The following is a 24207-nucleotide window of genomic DNA, read 5'->3' on the forward strand; positions in this document are numbered from 1 at the left end:
ACAATTAAAATAGGGGCTGGGAAGGTGGCTCAGTGGTAGAGTGCTTGCCTTGCAAGCCTGAGGCCCTGGGTTCGATTCCTCAGCACCATATAAGCAAAAAGAAAAAAAAGAAAAAAAGCCGGAAGTGGCGCTGTGGCTCAAGTGGTAGAGCGCTAGCCTTGAGCTGAAGAGCTGAGGGACAGCGCCCAGGCCCAGAGTTCAGGCCCCACAACCGGACCCCCCCCAAAAAAAAAAGAAAAAAAAAAATAAGTCAATGGTTTTTTGACTTTTGTTAAATATTTCTAAATTATTTTCTGTTCTACCACATATAAATAATTCTTTACACTTCTGATTTCAGAGGTAATAAGCAATAGTCAGATATAGTTTCAATACGTATCTTTAATTTGGCTAACACAGTGAAAATAATTAAACTATATATAGTACAGCCAAATTGTTGAATACAATATACCTATAGTAAATATGAAGCATACTTATCTACATGACAGGGGATAATCCAGAGAGATTAGTAGAGGGAAAAAAGCCATAGACATAAATTTGAGTAGAAAAAATAAAGAAAAATAAAATCTTTAAGTTATCATATGTAGAAGGCACACATTTTTTATTTATTTTTTGTCGGTCTTGGGGCTTGAACTCTGGGCCTGGGCGCTGTCCCTCAGCTCTTCAGCTCAAGGCAAGCGCTCTACCACTTGAGCTACAGTGCCACTTCCGGTTTTCTGGTGATTTATTGGAGATAGGAGTCTCACGGTCTCTCCTGCCCAGGCTGGCTTTGAACCGCGATCCTCAGATCTCAGCCTCCTGAGTAGCTAGGATTACAGGCGTGAGCCACCAGCGCCCGGCTACATTTTTATTTTTAAATATTGTTTTTTAATTATAAAAGTAACTCAGGACCATAAAAGATACTGAATAATAATATCCTTGGTAATTAAATATATTTCCAAAATTCTACTTGATGCAAACATTCTTATTTGTGCATATGAATGATCCAGAAGATTACATACCAAACTGTTAACAATGCTTACAGTAAGATCAAAAACAGTCTGAATGGAAGACATTTAAAATTTGTATATTATTGCTTGCATTTTTAATAAATACAAAAAGAAAAACTTTAACAATGTATTATTTCCATTATCTGAGGCCCTCCTTCATTTTGTGGTATGGTTATATCTAACATTAATAGTTACCCAGATCAATTCAGCACCTATTTTGTTAATTATATTTTTTATTACGTCATTATTCTAATTCCACTTAAACTTTGTGTGTATGTGTGTGTTCATAGGTTTGAATTCAGGACCCTTGCACTTACTACCAGGCATTCTACCACTTACACCACATCCTCAACCTATTTTATGTTAGTTCTATTCTAATAGGGACTCATATTTTTGTCTAGGCTGACTTGGACCATGATTCACCTATTTATACCTACCAAACAACTAGGATGATGGGTGTTCACCTGCATATTTATCTTATTGGTTCAGATGGAGTCTAGCTAACTTTTTGCCCAAGCTTGCCTAAAACCTCTATCACAAATCTCTATCACTTAAGTGCCTGGAATTACATTTGTAGTCAATAGGCCCAGCTTATAACTACTCTACATTTTAGCACTATTTGTCAAGGTTTAAAAGTTCAAGAACTATCTATTTTGGGCCAGGCCATAGTGATGCATGCCTGTAATCCCAGCCACACAGAAGAAGTTGGTAGGACTGCAGTATGAAGCAAGCTCTGGACAATAACCATAGATATGCAATCTGGAAAATAATGCAAGCTCAAGTAGTAGAATATCTGTGAAGCATGTACAAGGCAAAAAAAGAAGACAACTCATTGAATTATCTAGATGTCAATTTGGATGCCAAAAATACTATTGCTGACTGGCCGCCAGTGGCTCACATCTGTAATCCTAGCTACTTAGGAGGCTGAAATTTGAGGACTAAGGTTCAAAACCAACCCAAGCTGGAAAGCCTGAGAGCCTCTTATCTCCAGTTAACCACCCAAAAACTGGAAGTGGAACTGTGACTCAATTGGTACAGTACTAGCCTTGAGAATAAACAAAAATAAAAAACCCTCAGACTCTGAGTTCAGGAGCAGCAATTTCAGTGGAATTAGAATAATGACATAATAATAAATAATTAACAAAATAGGTGTTGGATTGATCTGAGTAACAATGTTAATGTTAGTATCCACACCACAATTATTGCTGTGTATGACAGCTAATAGCTGTTATCTAGCTATCTGGAAGGCACAGATTAGAGGATTATGGTTTAAGGCTAACTTGGGCAAAATATTAGCAAGACCTTATCTCAAAGAACAAACCAAGTGTTGGTTTCATGCTTATAACCCTAGCTATGCAGGAAGTTAATTTCAGGTATGTGGGAGCAGAGTTAGGAGAATCAAGGTCCAATACTGGCCTAGATATAAAGTATAAGACCCTATCTGAAAAATAAAATGATCACAAAAAAAGAATTAAGAATGAGGCTCAAGTGGTAGAGTGTCTGCCTAATAAGCATAAGCCCCTAAGTATAAACCCAAGTACAACATACACACACAAAAAAATTCTCAATAGTTCTAAACTAAAGGAAAATCCACAAATATTATTTATGTAATATGAATATAATATAACAAATCATATAAAATAGGCATTTGGGCAGGCACAAGGCATGATTTTAAAATGAATTTACTTATAATAGTATCTTTCTTAAATGGCCACTATACTAATCTGCCTTATAAAATTCTGAAGATGGCAATCTATAGTGTGGGAATAACTGAACATAGAATACAAACCAGGAGTGATATTTAGTTCATTTCCTACAGCTAGACTCCATACTTTCCCACGAACACTAGGGGGCAATCCCTGCCACCACAATTCTCGAACTCTTCTTGTACTACGCCTAGAATTAAAGGAGGAGAAAAAAAGGAGAAAGTTATTTTTATACCCCAAATAGCAATTGCATGATGGTTCACCTATGGCCAAGTGATCAGATGAATTTTACAAATACAGAGAGTTAAGTATGTAATGAATTCTTTCATATAAGTTCATGATTATAGACCACAAAAGCCTATAAAGTATCTCAAAGAAAAACAATAATAATTTAATGGGAACTGTCTGAAACAATCAGAAATATGCAGTTGTCAAAAACAAGGACAATAAAGACAAAAAAAAAAATGTGTTGCCAGTTCAGTATCAAAAATAATCACAAAGAACTTGGTATGGGTAAGGCCCTAGTTTTGAGGAGCAGTAATCTGCTGAAAGAGTGTAGGCTTTAGAGTCTGACAGACACAAATTCAAACCAGTGTAGCCATTCACTGATTGTATAACCTTGGGCAAATCACTTAACTTCTATAGCCTTGAGCTTCTCTAAAAGATAAATGTGAGTACAAATGCATACATTTATAAAAGTTCTATTATAATTGCCTATGCAAAGAGCTTAGTAGAACACAGTAGTCTCATCTGTGGGAAATGCATGTTAAAATCCCTAGGAGGTGGCTAAAACCAGACAGTACTACATTCAACGTATACTACATTTCTTCCTTCACATACAGACCTATGATAAAATGGAATACATTAATTAGGCATACTAGCAATTAATGATAATAACAAAATGGAACAATTATAAAAACATACTATAATAAAAGTTAGGTGGATGTGGTCTGTCTCTCAAAATACCATTTGGTATGTTCACCTTTTCACTTAAATGAAGCACTTTACAGCTTCTCTTCAATAGATCTAGCTGAACTGCTAGCAACTTTACTCTCTTGCTTGGGGCTATTAAGTTTTTTTTTTAAATGGTTACTTGAATACAGGCACTGCAACACCTGATGACTAACAGGCAGGTAGTATTTGCAGCATAGATAGGCTACAGAAAAAGGGGTGATTCCCCACCAGGTGATAGGAGTAAAGCAATATGCTTCTGAGAATAATGCACAATTTAAAACTTACGTGTTGTTTATTTCCACTTAGTATTTTCCAACCTCAGTGGACCACAGGTAATTTTAAAACTTCAGAAAACAAGATTGTAAATAAAGGGGTATCACTGTGTTGGCTGTATTTCCAAAATTCAAAAAATTGTCTAAGTATATCCTATACTAGGCATTGCAGACTTTATCCCCAATTAGCCCAAAGGAAAAATAAAGCATATACAAAACTTATCCCAAAAAAACGCAAATTAAAGCAAGAAGTACATTAGTCTTAACATAAGACAATAAGACATTTTAAAAAAAGCAAGATCAGGGCTGGGAAGGTGGCTCAGTGGTAGAGCGCTTGCCTTGCATGCCTGAGGCCCTGGGTTCCATTCCTCAGCACCACATAAGCAAAAAGAAAAAAGCCGGAAGTGGCGCTGTGGCTCAAGTGGTAGAGCGCTAGCCTTGAGCTGAAGAGCTGAGGGACAGCGCCCAGGCCCAGAGTTCAGGCCCCACGACCGGACCCCCCCCCAAAAAAAAGCAAGATCAGACATATTTTAAGAGGCATTTAAAAATATTTTAATATTTAATCTTTCAGTAATTCATTTTATAATGTATATGTACATATAGTGAGCTTTTTCTGGAAACCTGCTATTATATTAATGGTATATCTCATAATGCATGGTATGTTAGGATTAGGAAAATATATAATTGAGGAGACTAAAATTTTCATGAATCAACTTGCATTTCATATGGGTCTCAAATATAGGTAAGATTTCAACAGGCACAGATATGGTCTGTAAGAGAAATACGTAACTGCACTTGATGGATGGAAAATGCACAGAGATAAACATGGCGATTTTCAGGTTAATAATACAGTTCATTCAAAGGTAAGATAAATGCTAGAAAGTAACAAAATACTAAATTGGAAAGATGAGAACTCTGGAGACAAACTAAACTTCGGGAAAAGTCTTCTTACTTACATCACTTCCCAATTGGGCAGTATTTCATTGATCCAAATTACCATTGCACTTGCAATGCTTTCTTCCTGTTTAAATCGCTCTTTCATTATTCTTTTTCTTTTATGTGCTTCTTTGATTTCTGTTTTAAACAAGGAAGAATTATTTCAATACGAATGACTTACAGCAAAACCTCCTTCTTCCTCCTCCACTTAACTCTTCAAAAGAGACATTTTCAAAAAGAATATTCTGCCAGGCACCAGTGAATCACGCCTGTAATCCTAGCTACTCAGGAGGCTGAGATCTGAGGACTGTGCAGTTCAAAACTAGCCTGGGCAGGAAAGTTCATGAGACTCTTAACTCCAATTAACCACCAGAAAGCTGGAAGTGGAACTGTGGCTGAAGTGGTAGATTGCTAGCCATGAGATAAAAAGGTCAGGGATACCACCCAGGCTTTGAGTCCAAGGCCCAGGACTGGCTCTCTCTCCCCTCAAAAAAGAATCTTCTGATAATAGAGATGAAGAATGGGACAGGAGAGAAAAGGGGAAGAAAATTACATTGAGTAACAAAATTTTTAAGTAACATTTTATACTCCACAAAGTAAATGGAAAAAAGGCCAGGAAAATTATTTTAATAAGTTACCATACGAAATAGTTCTGTTTTCATTAAATCTATGAAATAAAATCTCTTATGGATTAACTAGATTAAAACAAACAACTATAAACAAATTACCAGTCCATTTTTCATAGATGTTTAAAACTTTCATAGAGGTTTCAAGAGGTTTATAACTGTCTTAACATAACCCATGCAACAGGTCAGGCTGGAGGTGAGGGCACAGCAGTAGAGCACCTTCGCTGCAAGCATGAAAGCCCCAGGTTTAATCTCAGTACTGCCAACCATTTTTTTGGCCAATGATATTTAGTATTTTAATTATTTTAAAGTATAGTGTTTCACTTTACTAATTCCATTGAAATAAAAAAATTCTTCCCAACAAATACATGGATATAAAAAAATCCTCTGAAATCAGAGGTCACAATTTGAGAATAAGATGTGTCTCAAGTACAGAGAGAAGTAAATTATAAATCAAGTCATATATATTTTACATTATTTACTTTATTGTGCAAGCATTAGGGCTTGAATTCAGGACCTGAGTGCTGGTCCTAAGCTATTTTACTCAAAGCTGGCACTTTACCACTTGAGAGACAGCTCTGCTTCTGGCATTGTTTTTTTTTGTTGTTGTTGTTTTTTGGGTCCGGTCGTGGGGCCTGAACTCTGGGCCTGGGCACTATCCCTCAGCTCTTCAGCTCAAGGCTCGCTCTCTACCACCTGAGCCACAATGTCACTTCCGGCTTTTTTTCTTTTTGCTTATGTGGTGCTGAGGAATGGAACCCAGGGCCTCAGGCATGCAAGGCAAGCGCTCTACCACTGAGCCACCTTCCCAGCCCTTCTGGCATTGTTTGTTTGGTGATTAATTGGAGGTAAAGAATCTCATGAACTTTCCTGCTGGGGATGGCTTCAAACCTCCACCATCAGCCTCTTGTGTAGTTAGGATTACAAATGCAATCAGCGCCTGGTGAGTTGTATCATTTTAGAGCCACTGGGGGATTTTGTAGGACTAGAACAACTACCCCAATTATTTTCAAATTTTATTTCATAAATGTCTCAGAAACTGTCTTAAGGGGAAAGCAGGGAGCTAAGTAAGTAAGCAATTCCACTTTTCTTCTGTGTATTCAAGTTCTGTGTAAGATGACTTAGAAAAAGTTGTCATTGTTGTTTTTAAAAAAAGAATGGGAAAGTGGCTCAGTGGTAGAGTGTTTGCTTTGCATACATGAGGCCCTGAGTTCAATTCCTCAGCACCACATAAGCAGAAAAAGTCAGAAATGGCACTGTGGCTCAAGTGGTAGCACGTTAACCTTGAGCTGAAGAGCTGAGGGACAGAGCTCAGGCCCCACGACGGACTAACTAACTAAATAAATAAGTGTTGAAGGGGCCTTTAAAAACCTAGTTAACTTCTTCCCATACTTCATAAAAGAACACAAACACTAGACCTAGTCAAATTATCACAGGCAGGTAGTAAGAAATAGGATTAAAGTTATACTCTTCTTATTTCCCAATTTAACATACTTTCTATTGTACTATATTTTTATGATCACAAATTTATCAATAAATAAATATAACCAAATAGTAAAGTCAATCTTAATCAATAAACAACTATTAGCCGGGCGCTGGTGGCTCACGCCTGTAATCCTAGCTACTCAGGAGGCTGAGATCTGAGGATCGCGGTTCAAAGCCAGCCCGGGAAGGAGAGACCGTGAGACTCCTATCTCGAATAAACCACCAGAAAACCGGAAGTGGCACTGTAGCTCAAGTGGTAGAGCACTCTCCTTGAGCTGAAGAGCTGAGGGACAGCGCCCAGGCCCAGAGTTCAAGCCCCACGGCCGACAAAAAAAATAAATAAATAAACAACTATTGTGTATGTATGTTACAAATATTTCAAAGTCTGAAGAAAAAAAACAAATTCAACTAATGTTTTAGAATAATAAAATTAGCTTTATGAATCTGTGTATTCCAACATTAAAGAAATAACTTCATTTCCAGTATAGTAACAAAAAGCAGAACTGTACACTGTTATCCCACTCACTTACATTGAATTGAAGGGAAAAACAATTGTCAATATGACATAGTACTAAAAATGAGCAGTACTTTCTAAAAATGCACACTTATCCTAAACTAACAATAGTCCGTAAATACTGTCAAATTCAGTTTTCGGATAATTCACTATCAAACTTCCTATTAAAATTAAGTTCTTAAAATCAGGCAATTAACAATTTGAAGCTAAATCTTATACCTCTTTTTTTAGCCTCAGCCACCATTTCATCATATTCTTGTCGGTGGCGTAAAGCTTCTTCCACAGATTTAGCAGGAAGATTTCTACAAAATAGAATACAATTAAGTCAGTTTTTAAAACATTAACTTTTAACATTCAGAGTCTGATTCAAAGAATTTCTAATCTGACCACATTTCATATATTCAGAAAGTCTAAAAGAATCAGAATTGAACATCCTAGTATTTATTGTATAAAAGTATATAAAAGATTTATACTTCATGCATCCATCAACTATTACATATTTAAACATTTCAGATCAAAGTCAGTATTTTTGGTTTTACTCTAAATATACTTATTAGTTTTCCTTTTTGTTCTGTGTGTTGGTCCTAGGTATTGAACTCAGGGCCTAGGCACTGTTCCTGTCTTTTTGCTCAAGGTTAGTGCTCTATCACTTGAATCACAGGTCGACTTCCAGTTTTTTGATAGTTAATTGGAGATGAGTCCTGTGGACTTTGCTGCCAAGGCTAGCTTTGAACATGATCCTCAGATCTCAACCTCCTGAGTAGCTAGGGTTATAGGCATGAGCTACCCAACTCAGGGTCTTTTCTTGCTAGGTAAGCATTCTACTACCACTTAAACAATGTCCTCACTTTTTAGCTTTTTTTTATTTTTTTTGTCTTGGGTTTTTCCCAGGGCCAACCTCAGGACATGACTCTTCTACCTATGATCTCTAGCATAGCTGTAATACAGGAACGAACCACCATGCACAGCTTGTTTGCTGAGATGTGATCTTGATAACTTTTTGCCCAGGCTGGCCTCAAACTGTGATTCTCCTGATCTTTGTCAGCTGAGTAGTTAGGATTACAGGCATGAGCCACTATACCTCATTCCCTGGACTGTACTTCTGTCTATGTAACTTGTATTATAGGCATATGACACCACATCCTGCTTGTTTGTTAAGATGGAGCTTTGGTAATCGCTAATACTTACGATGGTCGATCCTCAAGAATCAGGGCTGTGGTAGAAAGTGGCTCAAATTCAAAATTTTTACGTCGTGAAGACTGAGGTGGTGGTTTACATGTCCTTCCTGTTCGTGCTTCATATTCCTATGGTAAATATATGCATATATATAATCTAGGTAGAGATTTTTCTCTCAGATTATCAGCTTGTATTATTAAATATCTATGTCATTAAGAATATCATGGTATAAGGAATATATATGCACAAATTATACACCAATTTTATAAAAATCTCAGGTAGACAAACAAGTTTCTTTTTCTTTCAGTAACCTAAACAATGAAATTATATTACATAAAAAGGTAGACAGTGGGTTGAAAGAACAAATATTAATGTCATAGATTAACTACGAAAGTTTTAAAGGACACATATTTTAATGGTATCAGCTATCCAAATCCATACTCAAAAATCCATACTCAAATAACCTATGTGTAGTCTTCAACTATTGGTACTGGGAAAACTGGGCAGCCACATGTAGAAAACTAAAAGTGGACCTCAGCCTGTCACCCTGCACTAACATCAACCCAAAATGGATTAAAGGCCTCAACATCAAACCTGAAACTCTGAAAATACTGCAGTACAGAGTAAGAGAAACACTAGAACTTACAGATATAGGCAGGAGCTTCCTGAACAGAGTTCCAGGTCACACAAATTGGAGAGAGACTTGACAAATGGGACTACCCTAAAATAAAAAGTTTCTTCACGCCGGGCGCTGGTGGCTCACGCCTGTAATCCTAGCTACTCAGGAGGCTGAGATCTGAGGATCGCGGTTCAAAGCCAGCCCAGGCAGGAGAGACTGTGAGACTCCTATCTCCAATAAACCACCAGAAAACCGGAAGTGGCGCTGTAGCTCAAGTAGTAGAGCGCTCGCCTTGAGCTGAAGAGCTGAGGGACAGCGCCCAGGCCCAGAGTTCAAGCCCCACGACTGACCAAAAAAAAAAAAAAAAAAAGTTTCTTCACAACAAAAGATATTCCTACCAAACTAGAAAGACAGCCAACCAATTGGGAAAAGATATTTACCAGCAAAATATCAGACAAAGGCCTACTATCCACTATACACAGGGAACAAAAAACTAATCCCTCCCAAATCTAACAAACCAATCATTAAATGGGCAAGGGAACTAAAGAGAGACTTCTCAGAAGAAGAGATAAAAATGGCAAAGAAACCCATGAGGAAATGTTCATCATCCCTGGCTGTAAAGGAAATGCAAATAAAAACAAGACTGAGATACTACCTTACCCCAGTCAGATGGCCTATATCCTAAATTCAGATGACAAATGCTGGTGGGGATGTGGAGAAAGAAGAACCTATTGCATTGCTGGTGGGAATGCAAACTAATACAACCACTCTGGAAAGCAGTCTAAAAGGTTCCTCGGAAAACTAAATATAGACCTTCCCACAAAGCCATACCACTCACTCCTAGGCATCTACCCTGACCAACAGGAACCAGGATACAAGGACACATGCACCTCCATGTTCATTGCTGCACTTTTTTTTTTTTTTTTTTGCCAGTCATCGGGCCTGAGCTCTGGGCCTGGGCACTGTCCCTCAGCTCTTCAGCTCAAGGCTAGCACTCTACCACATGAGCCACAGCACCACTTCTGGCCATTTCTGCTTATGTGGTGCTAAGGAATCGAACCCAGGGCCTCATGCATGCAAGGCAAGCACTCTACCACTGAGCCACCTTCCCAGCCCCATTGCTGCACTTTTCACAATAGCTAAGGTATGGAAACAACCCAGAGGCCCCACTACAGATGAATGGATCCAAAAATTGTAGTACCTATATACAATGGAATACTATGTAGCCATTAGAAAGGACAAAATAATGGCATGAAATGGATGAAACTAGAACTAATCATGTTGAACGAGATAAGCCAAGATCAGAGAGACAAATGGCACATGGTCTCCCTGATATGCAGATGTTAAATTCAAAATGCAAGGAGATATGACAAAGTCAATAGGACTCAAGAAACAAATGACCTCTTCTTAATTTGTCGTATTGTTTTTAGATGACTCCATATTCTTGACCTCACGTATAGTATATACATGTGCACATTTGAGGGAAGCTAGGAGAATGGTACAGAATCAGAGGGAAACGGGAAAAAACATAGCAGAGGGGCCCATCAACTGCACTGGACATTAATGAAAATGAACTAAGCAACTCATGAGCAGCAATGGGAGGGAGGGAATGAGAGAAAAAGAGGGAACAGCTTACACTAAGCAAAAGGAAATAAATGTATGTATCACCCGATTTGGGAAAAATGGCTGTTGTGTCAAAGTTTGTAGAGTCCATAAGCTTTACAAACCATGATAATGACAATGCTCCTTGTGAAGGTTAAAATGTGTTTGTGACTTTAAGTATATCACTATCCCATAATACTGTGAAATTTCAATAAAGAAAGAAAAAATAATCTATGAGTAAATCTTTATCTAGATCAATGATGGAAATGCTGAGATAGATAATTCCACTATAATGCTCAGAAGATCTCTCACAAGGCTGACACTGAACCTCTAATCAAATGGTTGTTTTAGCCGGGCACGGTGGCTCACGCCTGTAATCCTAGCTACTCAGGAGGCTGAGATCTGAGGATCGCAGTTCAAAGCCAGCCTGGGCAGGAGAGACCGTGAGACTCCTATCTCCAATAAACCACCAGAAAACCGGAAGTGGCTCAAGTGGTAGAGCGCTCTCCTTGAGCTGAAGAGCTGAGGGACAGCGCCCAGGCCCAGAGTTCAAGCCCCACAGCCGACCAAAAAAAAAAAAAAAAAAAAAATGGTTGTTTTATATTTCAATCTGCTATGGTTAGCTACACTAACTTTAGAAACTCTGCCAACACATCTTACACAAAAGTATGACCCAAAACTCTGTCATATGTTTCACTACATTAAGAAAATATTTTTATATTTTTCTAATTTCATTGAGCAAAATTCTATTAAAAAGGATGAAGTTAACTGGACACATTTAATGTTCCAATTTGAGCACTCTTTCATAAATATTCACTTTTTTCTCAGTACTGGAATTTGAACCCAGAGCTTCACACTTGCTAGACATGTGCTTTACCACTAATGCTATGTCCTCCAGCCCCCTTTTTTTCTTTTTTTCATTATTTTTCAGATATGGTCTGGAATATTTTTGCCAGGGCTTTCCTGGACCAAGATCCTCTTACTTAAGCATCCCATATGGTTGGGATAAAAAACATGGGCAACCATGACCAACTTTTTATTGTAATATACTACTGACAACTTTTTGCCTAGACTGGCTTTGAATTAATATCCTTCTACAGCCTACCTCCTGAGTAGCAGAGATAACAGGTATGAATTGCCGTACTTGTCCTAAATGTTCACTATATGAAATTTATTTCTAGAATTTCATCAAATATCAGTAACAAGTTTGCTGATGTATAATTCCCAGAACCACATCTTCCTTCTTTATAAAAAAAAAAATCTTACAGGGACTTAGGTAGCTCATGCCTGTAATCTAGCTACTCAGGAGGCTAAGATCTGAAGATCATTATTCCTAGCCAGCCTAGGCAGAAAAGTCCCCATATAACTTTTATCTCTAACCACTCAAAAAATGAAAAGTGGAGCTATGGCTCAAAGTGGTAGAGAGCTAGCCTTAAGCAAAAGAGCTCAGAGACAGCCCCACAACCAAACAAAACAAAAAAGCCAAAAGTAACGCTGTGGCTTAAGTGCTAGCCTACCTTCCATTGGCTGGAACCATAGAGTGGGGATTTTATAGAAAATCCTTAAGGCAATTTAGGTTGTTTTTAAAAAATAATCTCTCAAATAAGATTAAGTTTTGTGTGTGTGCTGATTCTGGGGCTTGAATTTAGGGCTTGGATACGGTGCTTGAACTTTTTGTGAAGGCTACCACTTAAAGTAAAGCCATAGCTTTATTTCTGGCTTTCTGGTGATGAATTAGAGATGAGTCTCATAGACTTCCTTATCCAGGCTGACTTTGAACCACAATCTTCAGATCTCAACCTACTGAGTAGCTAGGATTACAGACATAAGCCACTGTCATTCATTTATAGAGAGCCAGAACAATCTTTCAGAAACAGAACAAACTCCTTATCTCTATTTTAAGACCATGTTTGCCCAAGATGAAGGAACTCTAATACAACTGAATCACAGCCAGAGAAACTACCATGCTTAAAGCAGAGAGAGTGTAGGTGCCTAGGTCAGACACAGTGGTTCATACTTCTAGTCTCAGCTACTTGGGTGGTAGATATTAACAGGATCACAGTTTGAGGCCAGCCTAAGCAAAAAGTTATCAAAACCCCATCTAACCAATAATGTGGGCATAATAATTCATACCTGTGACCCTAGCCATGCAAGAGGCATATAATCCTTTAAAAGCTATAAGAAACTTCAAAGCTATATCAATACTTACCTGCTGAATGATTTTGGAAGTTTTTTGGAGATTCTCTCTGGGAGGGACTTTTCCAAATAATTTCCAACCAGGCGCACTATGAACAACTGATTTGAGTTCCTTTGTCCTTTTTAGAAAAAGATTTCTGAAACACAAAAAAAGTTTCACAAATTTTGTATTTTGTAATCCGGGAGCAACTAAATAATAATTGTTGAAGTTGGGGCTGGGAAGGTGGCTCAGTGGTAGAGCGCTTGCCTTGCATGCCTGAGGCCCTGGGTTCGATTCCTCAGCACCACATAAGAAAAAGAAAAAAGCCAGAAGTGGTGCTGTGGCTCAAGTGGTAGAGCGCTAGCCTTGAGCTGAAGAGCTGAGGGACAGCGCCCAGGCCCAGAGTTCAGGCCCCACAACCAACCAAAAAAAAAAAAAATCATTTCTAGCCAGGCACCAGTGGCTCTGGAATCCTAGACACCAAGAGGATGAGATCTGAGGATTACAGTTTCAAACCAGCTGGGTCAGAAAAGTCTATGAGACTCTTATCTCCAATAAACCACTAGAAAACTGGAAGTGGCACTATGGTTCAAAGTGGTATAGTGCTAACCTTGAGCAAAAAAGTTCAAAGACAGGTCCTGAATTCAAGCCCCACTACCAACAGAAAAAAAGTATTTCTACTATTTATATTAATACTGGTTTAGGTGAACATGCTTCAGTTAGGAGTACCTGGCTTAGCTGTGTGCCATTGACTCACACTTTCTAATCCTAGCTAATCAGGAAGCAGAGATCAAGAAGATTGAGGCTCAAGTCTAGCCCGAGCAGAAAAGTTCAGAAACCCCATCTCCCAAACAACCACCAAAAAGCCAGGCTAGAGGCATGGCTCAAGTAGGTGAGTGTCAGTCTTAAGCTAGCACAAAGCCAGTAACAGAGAGAGAAAATATATCTTACATAGATCTATTAGAAGACTCATCAATAAAGATACTAGTTAAAAAAATTGGAAGACAGCTGTAAATATAAATAATAGTTCTGAATTCATAATTCACATACTTAACAATAAAAGCCAAAAATTGAGAACAAAGAAAATTGAAAAAAAAAACCTAAAGGGTTAGGTAATATAATACTTTTTAAAAATACCATTTAGTTTGCTGTCAGTTGTAATAAAAAGTATATTTAATATAAATTGTTTTCCCTAGGATAAGCTACATATAACAATGCTTATTGCAAACAAACCAATATATAGCCAAGGGAAAAATGTACTTCTCACTGAAATATCGAAAAACAAAATAAAACAAAAAATCTGTACATATATTTTACTTTTCTTATTTTTGGACTAATAGTCCAAGCCCTAAGCAATCAAAATGTAGAACCTAACTGGTTATGAAAACTGGGAATGACATTCAAAGTAGTTGCTCATCAAAACAGTATGGAGAGCCAGCACAGTGGCTCAAGCCTGTAATCCTAGCCACTTAGGAAGAAGAAAACGGGGAAGAACGAATAGGAAGATCACAGTGCAGGCTGGCCTGGACATAAAGCAAGACCTCTAAAATAACCAACACACAATAGGGCTCAAGTGGTAGAGGCCTGCCTAGCAAGTGTAAGGCCCTGAGTTTATATCCTAGTACCAAGAAAGCGAAACAGTATGGAAGGGACAGCATGGACCAATTAGAAAAGGTACTGATGAATCTTAACTCAATTACCAAACATTTATACAGGCTATGATACAAATGGAGATTAAGAAAAGCTTAAATTCATGTACAGTTATAGCTCCAAATTATTTTAATTCCCAAATAACCAGGTTTAGCTACACTCAAATACCACATAAATATATCTTGAAAGAAATATCATAATATAGAAATAAGTTTTTAGTAAGTTTCAACAATTAAAAATATTTTTATTTAGATATGCGACAGAAAAGATGACATCACAAAGCAATTTCTGTTTAAAGTACTTTAGAGGTTTCTTTTCTTTTCTTTTTTTTCTTTTTTTGCCAGTCCTGGGGCTTGAACTCAGGGCCTGGGCACTGTCCCTGAGCTTCTTTCTTTGCTCCAGGTTAGCACTCTAGCACTTGAGCTACAGCTTTTTCTGTTTATGTGGTACTGAGGATTCGAACCCAGGGCATGATGCATGCTAGGCAAGCACTTTACCACTAAACCACATTCCCAGACCCTGTTAGAGGTTTCTTTATAGATGCTTATATGCAGTAATTTAATTTTCCACTTTTTAAGATCCTAGGTTAGAGGTTTTTCAATAATGAACACACTGAAGACCAGGAAATTGACAAGTAGCAATTTCAAGCCACAGTGGATGACCTATTAAAGTATGGGCAACACAAGCTATGTCTGCAATTTATTGCCTCAACTCCATATTTATCCTGTGATAACAGAATTCTTTAAGTATTTCTTCTTCAAAACAAATAAACATGAAACTGGCTTTCTCATTAGAAGTCATTGAAGGGATACTAAAGGAGAAAAAGGCTTTCTGGTGGTTTCCAGCTGAGGCAGAGTAAGGTGGGTGGTATTATGGGTATGAGACCATTCAGTAGAACTGGTCAACCACATGCCCAAACTGTGTAGTCCCTCAGCAAACTTTCAGCCTCAGCCTAGAGATAGAAATGGCCTAGAGATAGAAATGGCCACTCTACACCTCTCTAGTCATGGAAAGAACCTCATCAATTTTCAATGGGCAGAAGCAGGAGTGGGAGATGACAGGCCTGGATCACTTATCTCTAAAAAATATACAAATCAAGGCTGGGAATGTGGCTTAGGGTAGAGTGCTTGCCTAGCATGCATGAAGCCCTGGGTTAGATTCCTCAGTACCATACAAACAGAAAAGGCCAGAAGTGGCACTGTGGCTCAAGTTGTAGGATGCTAACCTTGATCAAAGAAAGTTCAGGGATAGTGCGTAGGCCCTGAGTTCAAGCCCCAGAACTGGCAAAAACATTAATAATAATAATAGATAGATAAACAGAAATGAATCAAAAAACACAGTTAAGACACCAGTTCACATAGTTATTACTATTTAAACAAACACACACAAAATAGGTGTTGATGAGAAAGCAAGAAAATTGGAACCTGATGAACATTTAAAATCATATAGTAGAGCCACTGTACGAAGTATTTTCACAACTGTTCAAAATGTTAAACACAGAATTATCATATAAACCAGAAATGCCTAGGTTTTTACCTAAAAGAACTAAAAACAAAGATTGAAACAAATACTTATATACCAATGTTCGCAGCAATAGTACTGACAAATCAAAAGGCAGAAATAACTCAAATACTCATCAATAAATGAATCAGGCTCACCCCTGTAATACTAGCTATTCAGGAGGCAAAAGTCACTCCTGGAAGACAAATCTAGAGGTTTATTGGACAAATCTACTGGTTTATTGGAGATAAATAAATAAATCTTATCTCCAATAAACCAGTAAAAGCAGGAAGTAGAGGTATGCCTCAAGTGGTAAAGTGTTAGTCTTGAATGAAAAAGCTAAGCAGGTAAGAGTTAAGACCTTGAGTTCAAACCTCAGTACTGGCACCAAAAAATAAATAAATAAGCAAAATTTGGTGTATACATATGTTATAGAATGAACTGTGTCCCTTAAAATTCCTATGTTGAAACTCTGATCACTAGACCCTTGGACTATGACTGTATTTTAAGGGTTTTTAAGAGAACTCAAGGTCATGTAGATGGGCTTTAATCCATTATGCCTGGTATTCTTGTAAAAGGAGATACCAGGGCTGCATGCATAAGAGGGAAAATGAAAGGAGGATTCAACAATAAAGAAGTAGAAGCTAGGTGCTAGTGGCTTACACCTGTAATCCTAGCTACTCAGGAGAATGAGATCTGAAGATCACAATTTGAAGTCAGCCCAGGCAGTAAAGTCCATGAGACTCCTAACTACCAATTAATCAACAAAAACTCAGAAATGGAGCTGTGAATCATGTGGTAAAGATCTAGCTGAAAAAGTTCAATACAGTTCCCAGGCCGAGTTCAAGCCTAGCCCAGGATTAGGGGAAAAAAACAAAAAAGCAGAAAAAGTACATGATACTCTTACCTCTAAATAACCAGCAAAAAACTAGAAGTGGAGGTGTGGCTGAAGTGGTAAAGGATCAGCCCTGACCAGAAAAAGCTAAGGAACAGCACTCAGCTCATAAGTTTAAACACCACTATCCATACAAAAAAAAAAAAAAAAAAAAGTAAAGAAAATAAAGCAGCAGCAGCTAAAAAAGCAGCTATCTACAAGCTAAGGAGAAAGACTATGGGAGAAACTAAACAGCTCATCTTCATTTTAGACATATAATCTTCAATACTATGAGAAAAAAATTTCTGTGATTTTTTTTTGTTTTTTTTGTTTTTTTGCAATGGGTCTACTTGTATCCCTATTTAAACGATTTGTTTTTTCCCTTCCCCTCCACAAATTATACCAACATCAAATACAGTGAAAGCAGGGGTTATACTGTGGGGGAGGGACATACAAAGCAACAAAGAAATCATCTTATAAATATGTTAGAAATGATCACATGAAAGAAAAAAAATTTAAATACTTATCTTGGAGTTCTTTTCACCTAACATCAACTTATCTGACCTTTTCTGCTTATCTCAGACATATACTAGTTATTGCAAATAAGGGAAACCATGGGACCTATGTTTCTTTGGGCCTGGCTTACTTCACTTAATATAATTTTTTCCAAGTCTTTCTGTTTTTTACACCACCTAGTATGATATTTTGTTATTTTATTATGGTATCCCTATAAAACTAATACAACATACAATGGAGTATCATTCAGCCACAAGAAGGAGCCAAGTTCTGATATATACTACAATCTGGATGGACCTGGAAAACACTGTGCTACCTTAAATGAGCCAGAAACAAAGGAACTAGTATTATGTAACTCCATTTATATCAGGTATCTAAACAGGAAATTCATAGAAACAGAAAATATATAGACTTTATCAGGAACTGAGGAGAGAGAAATATGGAGTGATTGTTTAATTGGAAAGATGAAAAGTTCTCTAAGTGATGAGTGATAATGTATATTATCATGTGTTTAATGTCACTGAATTACATAACCACATACTTAAAATAACTAAAGTTATTGATTTTATGTTATGTTATTCTACCAAAATTATTTTATTTGTTCATTCATTCAAACATTTTGAGACAAGGTCTAATTATGTTACCCAGTCTAGTCACTAAATCATGGACTCAAGAGATCCTCCTGCTTCAGCCTCCCAAGTTGCTGGGATTACAGATGTGTCACCCCACCCAGATATCACAATTTAAAATAATATGTGCAGAAAATGAAAAAGCCAAAGTTTGAGAACAATATAAAGCTCAGTAGCAATATAAAGATCAATAACAAGTTATTGAAAAACAAAAACAAAAAAAAATAGAGAATATTTAAGTTAATGTTTTGCCAAAGAAGGTATATTAAAGCAAATAAGCAACATGAAAAATGCTCAATATTATTAGTCATTAGGAAAATGCAACTCAAACTTGCAACGAAGTGACACTTCATTACCTTCAATGATTCATCTATCTATATGTGTTTGCAATATTCTAATACATCTTTCTTTTGCTTCTTTCTTTTACATACACACAGAAAGCTTCATTTGAGACCCACACTAATTGCCTACCACACCTAAAAAGCTGGGTAAAACTTATTTATAACATGAAAACTTTCTGCTTATGAAGTAACAGGATATGAAGTGCTTAGGCCTCTAAGAATTGGCATACTCACTTATATATGAGGCAATGTAAATTTCAGTCTCTCAAATTATGGAACTTGACAATACAGAAAATTGTATCTAATCTTGAATCTTCTTACTAGCAATAATAACACCAACCTAATAAAAAGGATTGGAAACTTTTCCAAACAGAAAATCAAATAGTAAAATAATCGTCAAAATAAACTAAGTTAAAAAATTAGAAACCAGCCGGGCGCTGGTGGCTCACGCCTGTAATCCTAGCTACTCAGGAGGCTGAGATTTGAGGATCGCGGTTCAAAGCCAGCCCGGGCAGAAGAGACCGTGAGACTCCTATCTCCAATAAACCACCAGAAAACCGGAAGTGGCGCTGTAGCTCAAGTGGTAGAGCGCTCGCCTTGAGCTGAAGAGCTGAGGGACAGCGCCCAGGCCCAGAGTTCAAGCCCCACGACCGACAAAAAAAAAAAAAAAAAAAAAAAAAAAAAAAATTAGAAACCATAACCTGACCTTCCAAGTTTTTCAGGGGAAATTAGACCACTAAAAACAAACCAACTTCCTGGACTGTGAACTTAAAATTTCCACAAAGAATAGAAGACCAAAAAGAAAACACTATTTAGTGACCATGGAATGCTAGGGTTGACTACATAATTAATTCAAAGAAGTACTATTTCTTTAAAATTCAGTACTTGGCTATTTTGGATTAAAGATCTGGCACAAAGATTACTTACATTCTTTCCAAACCTCAATCATTTTTTTTCATTTGAAAAAGACTTTCAGCTGACTATACGAAAAAAAGTACTTTTCTGCCAAATAAGTTTAGGCTTTTTTAATTCCAAGAATTTTCTTTCTCGGGCTGTTTCTCGATCTTGTCTTGGTCGCTATTACAAATCCTAAAAATTAAAAAGAATAAAGAATTTTTACTTCATAAGACTACATAACTATCCTTGCTACTTTCAGATGTCAGAACTATTTTTAAAAAGGAGAAAACTTAGTATACTTAGTCTTATTTTAAAAAAAAAAGTAATTACAACACTGAAAGAGTACTTCTTAACTAACAGTCTTTTGGAGGTGCCCAACACTTTATAAAATATCTAAGTCAAAGGTTCTTCAAGAGTCAATGAGCCAGAGTCTCTTCTCAAATTGCATGCACAATTTTAAGAAAACGATGTGGCTAACAAACATTTCCTTGGGGAACTGTTTATAGTCTTCATCACATTCTCCTCAGATTCATCTCTACACAACTCCCAAGAAACACTAATAACTCAATAAAGTCACTTTCTATAGTCAAATAAGTGTTTGAGGCAGTTTACTGCAGTTTCTTTTCTTTCAAATTACCTTTGTTTTGATCATGTGTGACATATCCCTACTCTTCTTTCTTACACATTACTAAAATGTCTTCATTTAAGCAGCTCAATAATATAAATTATTTTCTTCTTCCTCCAGAATAAAGTTAGAATGTATTTGCATCAGGAAGATACTTTGGTAGATCCTATCTTGTTTACCTTACAGTAAATAAATTACAGGCAAGGCTTTACTAACAGAGATCTTTGCTTCTTTACATAGCAGAGGAAAGCAACATGAAATGCCATTATGGGTAAAATAGTAATAATTATTATGACTAAAATATTTTTGCTTTTTTCTGTATACTTATTATAGCATGTATAGAATACTCCATAAAAAGAGTTGATTTAAGTCCAATATTGGTGCCTTAAGACATTGAGAAGCGAGGCAGAAACCACCAGGAGAAAAATAAGAGGACAAATATAAGAAATGTCCTATAATTTTTCTTTTAGTATATGCACATAAAGTAGAAAATATCAGGGCTGGGAAGGTGGCTCAGTGGTGGAGTGCTTGCCTTGCATGCCTGAGGCTCTGGGTTCGATTCCTCAGCACCACATAAGCAAAAAGAAAAAAGCCGGAAGTGGCGCTGTGGCTCAAGTGGTAGAGTGCTAGCCTTGAGCTGAAGAGCTGAGGGACAGCGCCCAGGCCCAGAGTTCAGGCCCCACTACTGGACGCCCCACAAAAAGAAAAAAAAAAAAGAAAATATCAGAAGAATATGTAGAAAACATCACAGTTAGCAGGATGTATACTTCATCAAAACAACAGAAACTAAGCTAACATTTTTTATTTACAATAAAGGCAAAATATATTCTTATCTGTTTAGTCACCGTGATGTACATAAAGGACAGAAATGTTTTAAAATTGCTTAGGAAGATGGTCATATGTGATTTTGCTAAAAGCCATAAAATTGTATACCTTTAGGTGAGTTATGAATTATGTCTCAAGCTGTTAAATTTCTATTAAATGAGAAATTAATCTGATATATTAACATGATAAAAAAGACCAACTGGGGTTTATCATACAAATACAAAGAACCACATGATCATATCAAGTGAGGCATTCAAATTCACTTAACACCATCATAAATATATATTAGTAAATAGTAGAACAAAGGGAACAAAAATTCCTTAGCCTGATTATGATCATTTACACTATCAAAGAACCCTATTGCTAACATGAAAGACTCAAGATTTCCTTTTAGATTAAAAACAACTTTGAAATATTTTAAACTGTTGTCTTCTGCATCAAAATGTTAGTTCTACAATATCACAACTGTATTAGACTATGAGTTCTGTATTTACTATTGAATTTCCAGTGCAGAGTCAGCTAACTTGGGGGGGTCGGTTTAAGGGGAGTTTTTCACTGGGGAAAAAAAATTTTACTCTAAGCCATTGTTTCTATGAACCTTTCTCTACTACAAGCCTTTTCTTTTCTTTTCTTTTTCTTTTTTTCTTTCTTTTTTTTTTTTTTTTGTGGGTCATGGGCCCTGAACTCTGGGCCTGAGCACTGTCCCTCAGCTCTTCAGCTCAAGGCTAGAGCTCTACCACTTGAGCCACAGAGCACCACTTCCAGCTTTTTCTGCTTATGTGATGCTGAGGAATCGAACCCAGGACTTCATGCATGCAAGGCAAGCACTCTACCATTGAGCCACCACCTCACCCCTACAAGCTGTTTCTTGTATAGATTATTCTATTTCAAAATTTCTTACTTTCTACCTTATTTCCATACATATCTGAATGCTACTTTTAAACTATAAATGCCCAGAGAATAGAATTTGTATAATCTTCTCAATGATCTGTTCTCTATATTTTTAAAATTGATTCCTTTTCTTTTGATATATAGTTCTACAAATTTTATTACATGTAAAGATTTATGTATCTATCACCTCAAAGTACAGAATACTTCCATCACCCCCAAAATATTCCCTGTGTACCTCCTTGTGGTCACAACTCCCTAACCTCTGTAAAAACGTGAAATGATCTTGAGATAGATTTACAGGTCAGATTTAGTGGCAGAGAAGTAAATCTTGTTTCCCTGTCATGAATTCTTATAATTTATAATTTAATTCATATTAAATCATTAATCATTGTCTCAGCATCCATTTTAAACCAGAAGCAAGGTTCAATCACTGTTAACATGGTTAACAGTTCTATGCCTCTTTCCAGTTTCTCAATGTGGTCATCTAGATTTCTGGCTCAGACAGCTACCTCCTGATGACCACTTCTTTATGGGAAAGCTAAACACAAGCTACTTGACTGGCCACGCTGACTCCATACTTTGCACAGGAGGGATGCTACGATGTTCTTGTAGAACTCATATCTGATCATTTTGGTGGGACTGGAGTTTGAACTCAGGACTTCACTCTTGTCACACTTGCTAAGCAGGTACTCCTTGAGCCATGCCCTCTGGCATACCTTCTAACTTTAAACCTATCAGAACTCTCCTTAGGAAACACGTTTAAATAATGCTCTTAATTGTAATACAGCTTCTAGCCCATAGCTGAATCCTGGTGTGGACCAGCCAGCTTGCTACAAATACCAGGGCTTATATAATTCATTAAATAATCCTTATTTCCATCTTCGTCACCTCTTGTGATCACTGAACAAGAATCCTCTATTTTATTTATTTATTTATTTATTTAAGCAAATCTATGTTTATTAAAATTCACTAAAGGACAAGAGTAAAATATTGATAAGAGTCTTAGCACTACCTTGAGCAGTGCTAGTAGAGTGAGATTATAGTGACGAGGCATGAGATCAAATGGTTAAAGACAGGAAATGGATGGGGATTAGGCAAAGTGTGTGATGTGATGATCATTCAGGACTGGCTGATCTATGAAATGAAGATCTTGAAGTATTTCTAATATGCCTAGACTATATAACAAGACTCTGTCTCAGTAAAACAAACCTAAAAAACAGAAACATACTATACGTTCATAACTAGCAAGAAAGGTCTAAAAGAAACTAATAAATAGCTAAGTAGCAATCTTGAAACTTCAGAGAGGTGATTATGTAAAGAACTGACTTATTAGCTAAATATGGTGATTTGTGCCTCTAATCACAGCACTTAGGAGGCTGAGTGAAGGTTAGCCTGGGCCACTTTATAAAATCTTGTCAAAAAAAAAGCCAGGTACCAGCTACACAGGAGGATGAGCTCTGAGGATCAAGGTTCAAAGCCAGCCCCGGCAAGAGAGTCTGCAAGATGCTTATCTCGGGGTTGGGGAGGTGGCTCAGTGGTAGAGTGCTTGCCTTGCATGCATGAAGCCCTGAGTTGGATTCGTCAGCACCACATAAGCAGAAAAAGCCGGAAGTGGTACTGTGGCTCAAGTGGTAGAGTGCTAGCCTTGAGTTCAGGCCCCACGACCAACAACAACCAAAAAAAAAAAAAAGGAAAAAGAAAAAAAACATGAAAAAGATGCTTGTCTCTAATTAACCACTAAAAGACTTCAGCTCTGCTCAAGTGGGAGAACACTTATACTTGAATGAGAAAGCTCAGGGACAGCGCCCAGGATCTGAGTTCAACTCCCAGAACTGCTCTCTGCAAAATGAAGAAAAAATATACCATGAAGAACTGACTTGTTCTTTGTGGTTCTATAGGGAAAACTGAAACAAGAACAATTACAAAGAGATATAATATGCTTCAATATAAATAACCTTTTAACAATTAATACCGTTAATAGGCTGCCTTTAGGAAAACCATAATATCTATCCAGTACCTAAATTATCTAAGAATAAGAAAGTTAAACGCTACACTTTAAAGTTGTTGGTGATGTATTTCTATGTTGATTTTTTTGGCTCATGTCTGACCTAACAGTACTTCCTGAATTGATGATATACATGATAGAACTAGTCTTCAAATACCATAAGTGAAGTCCCAATCCAAAGTAATGGGTTTTTTTCTTCTGTATTGTGTTATACTCTCATTAAATGGATAACTGTCATGAGCAAACTATGTCACAAACGGATATATTTGGCTCTTTTACAATGTCAGAATTTACTGAATAACAAATTCATAAGCCATGTCAATTTTGGTGGCAATGATTGTCCAAGTATTACTGTTGTCGCTTGACAGCCCAGAGCCATCATCAACATGGGTTTTTTCAATC

The 24207-nt window shown here is 37.1% G+C and overlaps 1 protein-coding gene across 5 annotated transcripts in view; it reads right to left on the bottom strand.

Moving 5' to 3' along the window:
- Tbc1d12 (TBC1 domain family member 12) overlaps positions 1-24207 on the bottom strand; it is a 57598-nt gene that overhangs the window by 20504 nt on the left and 12887 nt on the right. For 3 of the 5 annotated variants that reach the window (XR_006148845.1, XM_042689473.1, XM_042689472.1), the window contains exons 2-6: positions 13086-13209; positions 8668-8783; positions 7699-7781; positions 4875-4992; positions 2776-2882 (exon numbers count right to left, since the gene is read on the bottom strand). Coding sequence is in view for 4 of the 5 variants with exons in the window: in XM_042689473.1 (XP_042545407.1) it covers positions 2776-2882; positions 4875-4992; positions 7699-7781; positions 8668-8783; positions 13086-13209 (548 nt within the window). In the remaining variant the exon portion in view is untranslated. Of the gene's footprint in view, positions 1-2775; positions 2883-4874; positions 4993-7698; positions 7782-8667; positions 8784-13085; positions 13210-19489; positions 19652-24207 lie in introns of all 5 variants that reach the window. The other 2 variants (XM_042689475.1, XM_042689476.1) reach the window with 2 other exon arrangements.

Source organism: Dipodomys spectabilis, unplaced genomic scaffold (assembly GCF_019054845.1).
Source record: "Dipodomys spectabilis isolate Male_0828 unplaced genomic scaffold, ASM1905484v1 ptg000125l, whole genome shotgun sequence".
Taxonomy (NCBI): domain Eukaryota; kingdom Metazoa; phylum Chordata; class Mammalia; order Rodentia; family Heteromyidae; genus Dipodomys; species Dipodomys spectabilis.